This window comes from Drosophila navojoa, chromosome 3 (assembly GCF_054131105.1).
Source record: "Drosophila navojoa isolate 15081-1374.11 chromosome 3, UAZ_NAV_1.0, whole genome shotgun sequence".
NCBI classification, from domain to species: Eukaryota; Metazoa; Arthropoda; class Insecta; order Diptera; family Drosophilidae; genus Drosophila; species Drosophila navojoa.
This window is the reverse complement of record NC_142891.1, coordinates 23,313,081-23,324,527: the sequence shown is the minus strand read 5'-3', so window position 1 is coordinate 23,324,527 and position 11,447 is coordinate 23,313,081. Positions and strand designations below refer to the sequence as shown.

The 11,447-nt window shown below is 34.8% G+C and overlaps 1 protein-coding gene and 1 long non-coding RNA gene across 3 annotated transcripts; both read left to right on the top strand.

Annotated features, from left to right (window-relative positions):
- The first annotated feature begins 134 nt into the window (after positions 1-134).
- LOC149091840 (uncharacterized) lies at positions 135-1,533 on the top strand. Its single transcript, XR_016196369.1, has 3 exons — positions 135-320; positions 381-420; positions 523-1,533. It is a non-coding gene; the product is annotated as an uncharacterized LOC149091840 (long non-coding RNA).
- Positions 1,534-3,579: 2,046 nt separating this feature from the next.
- On the top strand, positions 3,580-10,347 carry Tpr2 (Tetratricopeptide repeat protein 2). Of its 2 annotated transcripts, none has more exons than XM_030385906.2 (4): positions 3,580-4,040; positions 8,457-8,909; positions 8,971-9,815; positions 9,883-10,347. In XM_030385906.2, the coding sequence occupies exons 1-4, from the start codon at positions 3,922-3,924 to the stop codon at positions 9,963-9,965; spliced, it is 1,500 nt and encodes a 499-aa protein (XP_030241766.1). In that variant the 5' UTR covers positions 3,580-3,921; the 3' UTR covers positions 9,966-10,347. The 2 variants fall into 2 exon arrangements, with proteins under 2 accessions (XP_030241766.1, XP_030241767.1); XM_030385907.2 differs by lacking the exon at positions 3,580-4,040 and adding an exon at positions 6,168-6,662.
- The last annotated feature ends 1,100 nt before the right edge of the window (positions 10,348-11,447 follow it).

Here is an 11,447-nt window from a genome sequence, read left to right as displayed (position 1 = left end):
GATTGTGCAAAACCCGAAACGATATGTATACGAATGCGTTGCTGTTTGAATTGTACACCAATACAAACAGAAAGTGGGAGTGGTATATAATAGTTACTTCTGTCTGTGTGTATGTCTCTGACGCTGTCTGGCTTTGTGCGCTTGTGTTAGCATCCCCGAAAACACAATGACAAACGTAATAAAATACAAACAAAAACAAACACAAATGAAATGAAACACAGAAGCAGAAACGACAGAACGAGAACGATGGCTGAGACGGAAGAAAATTAGCAGCAGAAGCAGCAGCAGCAGCAGCAAAAGCAGCACGCACACAGATGCATGTAGGTATATACATATATACATTGACAGCGCTCTCTCACTCAAACTTTCCTAAAAAGCAGCACTGACGCTGACGCTGCTGTCGCCGCCCTATACAATACGGTAACATTCGTTTTATTTATTTTTTCATTTCGTTTGTTGGCTTGGCGTTTTTTGATTGCGACGATTTCATTTCATTTGCGTTTCAATTTCATTTCGTTTCAGGCAACAGGGCACATTCTCTCTCTCGCTCAATCTCCCTCTCGCTTCTTCTCAATGGATTGCAAGCACCGCACTCGCTTACACAACGCGCACATACAACGTGCACACAGAGCAGGTGGCTTGCAACCAATAAACATGAGGGAGCGTGAGCGACACATTTACATATTTGCATTGTGTGTGTATGGTTGAGAGTGAGCGCTGCCCAGTAGCGCGCGCTCACTCACTCCAATGGCCGACGTCGCTTATATAAACAAATGACAATTGTTTTGCATTTCTGTTCGTTGGCTCGTTTTTTATTTTACTTTTTGCTTTTCTTTATGTCAGAGTAAATTAAAATAAATGCATTGCATTTGCAAAAAACTTCGTGTACTCCCGACGTTAAACTTCGATCTCGACTCCGACTTGGTGGCAGCTTGTGCGCAGCTGCTTAGCGAACGATTCGTTTTACTTTATTTTTGTTAGCTACACAGCTCATTTTCTTATTGGAAAAGCATTTTAATTTCAATTAAAAAAGTAAATGACAAAGTTTTTCGAACCCCTCCGCTGGCTGAACCTACTCTACACACTCGAATTGCCATTACCCTATTCTTATCAAACTCGGCTTTTGGGTGTGTAAGCGAGACAGCTGCTGCTGCTTCTGCTGCTGCTGCTACTGCTCGGGATGAAGTCCATCTCATATATTCTGTTTTTTTTTTATGCTATTTGTGGGTTTGTCAACCGTTTCCCTTTTCGTTTCTCATTCGTTTCACAATTTTCCATTTCGTCTTCGGCATCGCATTTATATTTCTTGCAATTTTTTGCTTCGATTCTGAACGGTTTGGCAACAGTCGTCCTTCCATCCTGCTCGCACTCGTTGACATTTTAAAACATGCACTGTGTGCGTGTGTGTGCTTGCGTTGGGTTACATAGCAGGAGTTGGGAGCCCTGCTGTAGTACGAATGCTCGACTTTTGGGGCTGGCCTGGGGCGCTTATACTTATAATAAAATACCAAATACTTGTCGTTGTCGCACCTTTTTGGCATCTTCTGATATTTACATATACATATGTATGTATGTATTTCATATGAATGTAGCTGCATACATATATACACACACATACCATGTACATATACGAATGTATTTTGAGTATATACGAATGAGTGTGTGTGTGTGTGCTCGGCGTTAATGCTGTGGGTTTTCTTCTCTTTTATTCTATTATTTGCTCCCAGTGGTTGCCGCTGGCGATTCTTTCTGTTATATGTGTTTGTGTATCTTATTCAATTTCAGTTGGCGCCACCAATCGGAAATCGTTCTCTTCTCATTGCCGTGTTTTTTTGAGAACATTTCTTTTCATTTTTGTTTTTTTTTTTTGCTCTGCTCTTTTCCCACATTATACATACATATGTATGTTTGTATGTAGCTGAGTATATGTTGATACATAGACGTTTTTTTATGTATTTGCAGTTATACATACAAACACATTTATAAGAACTCGTATGTATATACATATGTATATGTGTCTATATGTACTTTTATGGCAAGTATTATAATTCCCATTGCTTTTCTGTAGACTGAAATATGTATTTAAAACGATTATAGAAATTCCTTTGTATTAAAATTATGCTTTATATGAAAGTACAAAAATATAACAAAGAACAATAAAAATATAAAAAAAAAATGGAAAACGTTTTAATTTTTACAATAACTTCTAATAGAAATTATATGGACCACAGACTTAGGACATAAAACATATACATATATTTGTTTTTACATTTTTGTTGTATTTCATTTCTGAACATTTTTTTTTTAGGATTATATTCTTATTTAACTTTTTTATTTTCTCATTTTTCCTATTGTTCTTTTAATATAAAACGTTTACGAGGATCGTTTCTGGCCGGTATCAATGAAACTCCAAATATGCATATATATTTTATACAAATATATTTTCATCATGAGTATAGCTCTAATTAATAAGTTTATAATAATATAATATAAGTTTATAATAATATAATATAGCTAGGTAACAAATTATAAATCAAGTCTATAAGTATCTAACTAACATTCTTAACTAACTATACGACTAATATATTTTTCGACTATATATTAAAAAGCTTTGCTAGAGGATTTCTCTTGATAAATTCACACTTTTAATAATATAGTTAAAATAGTTAAGTCGTTAATATATTATACTTTATATATAAATAGTTAGGCTTATCTCAAAAAAACCAGTGATGTATAGATATCTATATAAATATATGAATACGTAAGTGCAACTTTTTCAGGATTTTAAATATGGATAGATACTCTATTAACTGACGTATATAAAAGTAGCCAATATTATAAACATCCAGATGGTAACTATATATGGCTACATGAATAAAATATTTAAAATTCATCAACATTTTTAGCATTAAATTTTACTTTTATTGGCTCATGCTCGAGTTAGTTAGTTTTAGTTATTGATATGATTAGAATTGTTGGAACATTTATAAAACTATGTATATTCTTCAACTTCTCAATGTACGCATTGATCTTAAAATAAATTTTAATTTTTCTAAACCAAAAATTTTGAAATCTAATTGTTGATTAGAGAGCTATGGGAAAAAAACAACCTCTAAATATACGTTTATAAAAACTGAAAATTTAAGATACCTACAGATATATACTAATAAATATATGTATATACACTTGAATATTTTAGAAATGAAATTACTTTTTTTTCGTCTCAGTCTACTAGATTTTCAAAAATATTAATTAAAGTTTCAATCGAAAATGTTCTCCATCTAGCATTTGTTTGCTTATTTTTCATATTTATTTGCTTTAAATTCGCGCCAAAAACATACAACTAAAAGCTGTTTGCTACACAACTCGTTTAAATGTATCGAGAAATATGGCAACCTCAATTTAACGAGACCGATAACTACTTTGAAAAATGTATTTATATTTATATATTTATTCACCAGTGTCTATGTGTTGTCTGGTCAGTTTTTTTAAGTAAGATTATATGCGTGACATTTTTTTTAAAATAGTTACTTTTCTCTAACCGATATTTCGTTCACTACCATCTCTGAAAGTAATCGCAAGTGTCAACAGCAACATCGATAGCTTCACTCATTCTTTCATAAGCACGCTTGATGCTGTCTGTCGGGTCAAAATTTTAGGACTAATTTAACAAATTTAATAACATGCTACATTAGTATTGTTTTCTTGCTTGTGCAATAGATCAAAACCATCAGCGTTATTAAATATTTCCATAACTGCGAAAAAAGGACGGATTCCACTGCACAAAATCTCGGGTAGTTGTAAAAATCATTTCTCAAAAACGAATTTTGGTTGCTAGTGCAAAACAAAGGGAAGAAAAAAAGCACAAACAAACTTCTCCCTAGCAAAGGCCATTTTACTATCCCATATCTTATAACCCGAATGGATGTGATAGAAATTAGCGATAGCGAACGCGAGGAAATTTCTTCATCATCTGATATGGAAGTTGAGATGACCGAAGTCGACGAAATCGAGCAAATTGTGCCCAAAGACACGGCAACGTAAGTAAAACAACAACGTACATATGTATGTATATATGTGTGGCCCTGTCCCATGGCAATGTCAGAGTCAAGTTGACAGCCAAAAACAATCTGAAATACATAGTAGCTGCAAAAAAAAGCGACTCGCAATTATTCATTGCTGAATTGTGATACATTTTTGAGCTCGTTGTAGTTTTATATAATCGATCAATGTCTTTGAATAATCGCGTGCTTCGTCTATTGTTACTATGTTCACCAAAGCAAACATCAATAATTAATTTAATTGCTAATTTCGCTCCAAATTGAGCATTGCATAGTCGCTTACTCCCGATGAAAGTTGTTTTTTTGTGCGTGGTATTTGCTCTGCATAAGCATTTGGCTCTGCTCACTCTCCTTCTCTCTGCCGTCTCCTTCTCTCCTCGTCTTTAATGTTGCCCAATTGAAATCTTTGTGGTGCAGAAACACGTTTTCGCTTAAGCTTAACTGTATTGGTGGCTTGTATATATTGAGCTGCACACACGCACACTTTAAGCTAGTTATACACCATATGTGTTTGCTTGTGAGCAAATACATACTTTTGAATATTCTTAGTTGTAGGTCGTCGTAGTCTTATACTCCTACGTGCATATGCACTCAAATGTTTTTCTTTTTATTTATTTTTATTTATTTTTTTTTTTTTCACTATACTAAGTTATAAAACATTTGCATTTTCCTAAAGTCGTTTCTTAACTTCTTAAAGCTTGATTCAGCTTTATTTCTTTTTTTTTTTTCATTTAAATAACTCGAATTCTTTTTTCGATATGGAAAAATCTAGTTTTTTCTCGAATTGTATTCTAAAATTAACAACAAATTTTAAAACAAAACATCAACTTTCATATTGTTGTTATCACATTTGGGGTTTTTTTTATCTATTTCTTTTATACATTTATAAACAACAAACAAATGTATGTGTATATATTTCTTGTCGAGATAATACATATACATATACATACATATACATACATATATATATGAATGATGGATGAATCATAAAATTGCAAGAGTTGCTGAAGCTTATAAAACACATTTTTTTTGGACAGCTTCAATGAAATTTTTCCGTTAATAATGACTAATGCTTCCATTTAGAGTTACAGCTCCTAATTAGCTCCCATTGATAAATTTATGTATTATTATATTATTTACTTATTAGAAATCTTTTAAGATAGTAAACATTTCTATGGAATTGCTTTTCCTTCTTCAATTATGTATAAAGAAATCTAATTGCAACAAAACGTTCTTGGATTAAAAAAAAAAAAGCATTTAATATGTTAAAAGAACTCTTAAAGTTAGATAAGCTTAAATGTTGGAAGCCTATTGAAAAATAGATTTAAATTAAAATTTAATTATTTTAGCAAGAATTGTACTTTAGTTAATAATTAGATGGGGTCTGTCAGTTTGAAAGGCAAAAAAAAACATTGTTTTTTTTTTTTTTAATATATTAAATTGTATATTCAATAAAACTATAATATTGTATGTAGGGTGCTCTATTATATTTATCAGCTGGATTATATAAATTATATTTACCATTCATACACAGACAGAGATGATAATTTTAATTCTCTTTATTTCATATAATGATCTTTGGACTTACATAGAATTTTCTTTTTTTAGAGTTCTAAAAAAGTCAGAAAGCAAAGAGAATATTCAAAGTCTCTTTGTCTAATAGTCGGAGAACATTTTATAATGTTGCCAATTGTAAATTTGTTGAGAGTTTTGCATCTCACTTGGATTGTATTTCGACCTTTGCAAGAAGTATTTTTATTTATTTGCAGAATTTATAAAATGCTCATTTAGAGAAGTTTGCATTTGATTAAATTATATATAATAAAATTTTGCTAAATCAGACTCAATACTAAATGCTTTCTCTAAGAACTATTAATACGCAAACTGAAACATATATACATATATATATATATATATATATGATTACGTATGTATCAAATACCTTCTCTAAAAACAATCTGGCAAACCATTCTACAGCTCTGAAAGAGTATTCAACTGTTGGCACTCTCTCAAAGAGTTTATTCTTTTCGTATTTTAAATTTCTTGCTCATTCTGCTCTCTCGCATTTCGCATCTGCTTCGCCTAGCCGCGCTGCACTTTTTCTGCATTCGCAGTGCGTTTCTGTCATCGCCGTAAATCTCTTCGTTTGTCGGATCGCAATTCGGTTTGGTTGGCATGGCGTAATTGATCGTCTTTGGATATCAACTTAAATCACTCATATCAATTTCAGTTGATAAGTCGTTGAGCACTGGCTGTCACGCTGGGCTTTGAATTTGTTGTCTTTATATTAAAAGCAAAATTTTTGTTTTAATTACTTATACTAAAAAAAATTCAATCAAATAGTTTTTCTTACGTGTGAAAAAAGTGTGTCAGACATCATTAAAAGCAAACGTGCAAAGGCAAAAGACAAATTTACCGCAACAACAACAAAAATGAAAAGAAATAAAAATAAAATAAAGTAAAATAAATGAAAACAGAAGACTACAGACAAAACGTTGAAAATCATTTTTAGGTTTCGTAAGGCAGCTGCAAAAAAATTTGTAAAAAACAGAAAGAAATACCGAAAAACAGCAAGCTTACAGCAAAGTAAAAAATGTTATAGTAAGTTGTTTGATATATAATTATGTAATATTTTATTATTTTATTTGATTTAGTATGGTTTTTATAAATACCCCATTTAATAATAGATATTTGCAATCATCTATAACTCTACGAAGTCACTTGAAATAAAAAGAGTTAGGATCTCTAGCACAATTCACAAAGAAATTCCAAATTCTTAATTAGGCTTAAGTACCTCATAGGCAATATTGTTTCATCATCGATCTAAACATAATTGGGTCAAATATATACATATGTATATACAGCAGTTGCATTCAAATTTGTTTGAGGTGTGTCGCTTTACCGAGCAGCATTCCAAACGGCTATATACAACACACACATACATAGCTTTAATATAACCATGTTGAGAATCTACTTGGAATATTTTGAATCCGAAAAAAACCACCAAGTATGATTATATGTATTCTATATCTTGCTAGAATAACTCATCTGGGCTAAATCGTAAAAGTTTTGATGTCTTTCTTCGAATATTTCCTAATGCCTATATATATATTATACGATTAAATTTAATATCTGTTAAATCTCTGCCGATTACAAACCATTTTGTATTGTATATTACTTAGTTTAACTCTTTAGTTTAACCCCAATAGAAAGACGTCAGCAAAACAGATGACGTGCTTCTTGGGAGCAATTCGTAGAATGCTGTCATAGAATGCATTCTATATTACAGTGGCCTCAATATGCAGCGGCCGAAGCCCTGAGGTGGTGGTACCGTGCCCCTTGTGGAATTAGCACTCGGCAGTCAATAGCAGGTATTATGCAGCTCCACAAATGCGTAAAGCACATTCGAGTTCATTTGCTCATGCTATTCTTCAGCACAGACATATTGAGTTTTTAATTGATGCTTTCGCCTTTAGTCATTGCAGTAGCTTTAGGGGAATTGTTGTCCAAGTCCAAGGCAGGATAAGGAAGCACCTTGCTGCTCGGCAACCGATTTCTTACTGAGCCATGGAAGCACTGTCGACTCACTATTTATAGATCCGAAATGAAGCATTAGCAGTTGAAACTCTTCTCTCTCCACACTAATACACTGGGCAATTGGTCTTTGACTCTGCGATCGCACTTCGTCGAGTATTACAGCTACGAGAATATACTCTCGAGCTTGCTCTTTCCTTGCTCTGTCGAGTCCCTTTGCCTAACCTATGCACTTGCTGTGAGCACTTCACCCTATATGATTCCTAGTTCATTCTTCAATCAGGCCCATATTGATTTTCCATGTTTTACCATGAGTTATGCCCCAAGCGCATTTCGTTAGTTCAATTCGATTTCGCGTGTGATTGAATTAAACTAGAATGCTGAAAAACAAACTCTGGGCTGCCTTTAGTAAATTTCAGTTTTATTTGTTGGCCTATTTACCAACAATTCGAAACAATTCGTTTTCGTGTTAGCTCGTTTGTCTACTGCCATCTCGCGCAATTATTCCATGTAAATATTGACTGGGAAACTCTGCGTCCGCCCTATGCGCATGCAATAGTCAAATCTATTTTAAATGAAAACACTAGAATTGTGCCCGCTATGGCAATTGACGATGTTTGCAAAAAGGAAAATAGAAGAAAATAAACACGGTTTCCACAAGAAAAGTGCTGAATTTCTTTTGCTATTAATAACATACAACGGACGGACATTGTGCTTGTTCTATTTATTCAAGTCGCTTTAAATTAAAATGCGAAGCGAGCAGCGCATTGACCTCTGCTTTGCATAGACGGCACATACACACACCACATTAAACCTCCAACTGGCGATTCATTTACTTACTGCTCTTCTCTACTTTTGCAGCATTGCCGAGGAGAAGAAGAAACTGGGCAATGACCAGTATAAGGCACAGAACTATCAGAATGCTCTGAAGTTGTACTCGGACGCCATTTCGCTATGCCCAGATTCGGCTGCCTATTATGGCAATCGTGCCGCCTGTTATATGATGTTGCTCAATTATAACAGCGCCCTTACGGATGCCCGTCATGCGATTCGTCTGGATCCCAGTTTCGAGAAGGCCTATGTGCGTGTGGCCAAGTGCTGCTTGGCACTGGGCGACATCATTGGCGCCGAGCAGGCCATTAAGACTGTCCTTGAATTGGAGCCGCAGAGCCCGGCCCTCACCAACGAGCAGCAGTCCGTGCAGAAGCTGCGCCAATTGGAGACCACTGTACAGAACAACTACGACACACAGGCCTATCGGAATGTAGTCTTCTATTTGGACAGCGCTCTGAAGATAGCGCCAGCCTGCCTTCGGTGAGTACTTGCAATACCACGGATCAATCATAGTTTGACTAACTCAATTACCAATGGACAGATATCGCTTGCTGAAGGCCGAGTGTCTGGCATATCTGGGACGTTGCGACGAAGCTTTGGATATCGCCGTTGGCGTGATGAAACTGGACAGCACTTCCGCTGATGCGATTTATGTTCGTGGCCTATGCCTTTACTATACGGACAATCTGGAAAAGGGTATATTGCATTTCGAGCGCGCACTGCAACTGGACCCCGATCACCAGAAGTCGAAGCGCATGCGCAGCAAATGCAAGCAGCTCAAGGAGATGAAGGAAAATGGAAATATGTTATTCAAGTCGGGACGCTATCGCGAGGCACACGTCGTGTACACCGACGCACTGAAAATCGACGAGAACAATAAGGATATGAACTCTAAGCTGCTTTACAATCGTGCACTTGTCAATACGCGCATCGGCTCATTGCGTGAAGCCATTCTTGACTGTAATCGCGTGCTGGAGCTCAACGCGCAGTATTTGAAGGCGCTTCTGCTGCGCGCTCGCTGCCACAATGATCTCGAGAAGTTTGAGGAGGCGGTGGCCGATTATGAGACAGCTCTACAGTTGGAAAAGACACCGGAGATAAAACGTTTACTGCGCGATGCTAAGTTTGCATTGAAGAAGTCCAAGCGAAAGGATTACTACAAGATATTGGGCGTAGCACGCAATGCCACTGAGGATGAGATTAAGAAGGCTTATCGCAAGAAGGCCCTAGTTCATCATCCGGACAGGCATGCGAACAGCAGTGCAGAGGACCGCAAAGACGAGGAACTCAAATTCAAAGAAATCGGCGAGGCCTACGCCATTCTTTCCGATGCACGCAAGAAAAATCGTTATGACAGTGGACACGACATCGAGGAGCAAGAGCAAGGTTAGAAATATGATTGAAATTCTCAACTCGTTGCGCTATATTAATGCAAAATGTATTTATTTTACAGCTGACTTCGATCCAAATCAAATGTTCCGTTCGTTCTTCCAATTCAGTGGGGGTCGCAATGCATCCTTCAATTTCGATTATTGAGCTCGCAGGAGAACAGAGGCAGACACAGTCTTGCCAGCCACACCGCCACACAAATGCGACAGTTCATGCACAAATCGGAGTCTGCATTTTACACACATACATCAATTTGTCCCAATACACAAAACATCCGAAAGCCCGACGTCAGCAAGTTTCAATATTTCTGGGGTTTTTTCTTTATGTTAGGCGTTTCGCTTTCCATTTTGGCATGCAAAACATTTAAACATTTAAAACATAAATAAATTGTAAAATACTAAAACTTGATAATAATTTCTTAGTCAACGGTATTTGAGCAAAGCAGTCTTAAAACAATTAAGTGATAATTAATTAACTAAGTCTCTGCCTTGTATGTAACCAATTAAATTTGTTTTAAGCAGCCTCAAAATTGTGTGTTTTATTAGTGAATCGCTCTAATCCAGGACACTCCATGTTCAATAACTGTATATTAGCATATAATTTAATCCAAAATATATGTATTCGCTTACAAATGTTCCGTAACTTCAACAATGCTCGCCTTAGATCTAAGAGTTGAGATTGATTTAGCATATTTCTTGATGACTAACTCAATCCGCTTTATAAGCCTTTTGGGAAAGCTAGAAATTATTTAAAAACGTTGAACCGTTATTTTGTCTGCCAGTTAAGTCTATAGAAAATGATTTTATTTGTGACTTAAATCTATTGTATTACTTATATTATTATTTAAGAACTTTTGTAATTAATGGCAAAAATAATTCATTGACAAGAGATTTATATTAGAATTCGAGCATATTTTAAATAATAATATAAGTAAAACCGGATTTTTAATTGACAAATGTGACCATCGTCTCTCGCCCGAACCTAGAACTTAATTTTTAAATTTACAAATGTGTCCAGCGTCTCTCCTAAATGTTCAAACTTTACACGCGCCTTAACTTTTGTTAACTCTTGCTCTTTGCTCTTTAAGTATGTTTTGGCTGAGGCCAAATAAGTTGATCTTTTGGCAAAAAATATATTTAAAGTCTATCAAAGCACAATATCATCTTGGTATTATGATTTTTTAATTTAAATGGTTCCATAACTGTTTAATTTGGTTAAATATATAGAGAAAGGCAGTTTTCCAATATAAAGAACCCCACAAATCTATTATTCCATATAACAAAATATAAAAAATTTATTAAAAATTGAAATAAAAGCACCTGTTATTGCACTCAGTTTTAAGCAAGCCAGAAATATGTTCTTTATATTTTTTGGACGTAGTTATATATAATTATTTATTTATTCTATTTGGAGGGAGTCAAGTTCAACTTTACAACAACGACAGAGCTCAGATGACGTAAACCTGATCGATTTTGGTAACTCTCAAAGAGCAATATACAGTGATATAATAAATAATACTCCGAGTACCCAATTCCAATAGGTTTCAGGGCAACCAAGATAAAAACTGAAAATTTAAATGGATCTTAAAAAAAACGAAATTTTATGAAATGCTGAAACTCAAAGTTTTCC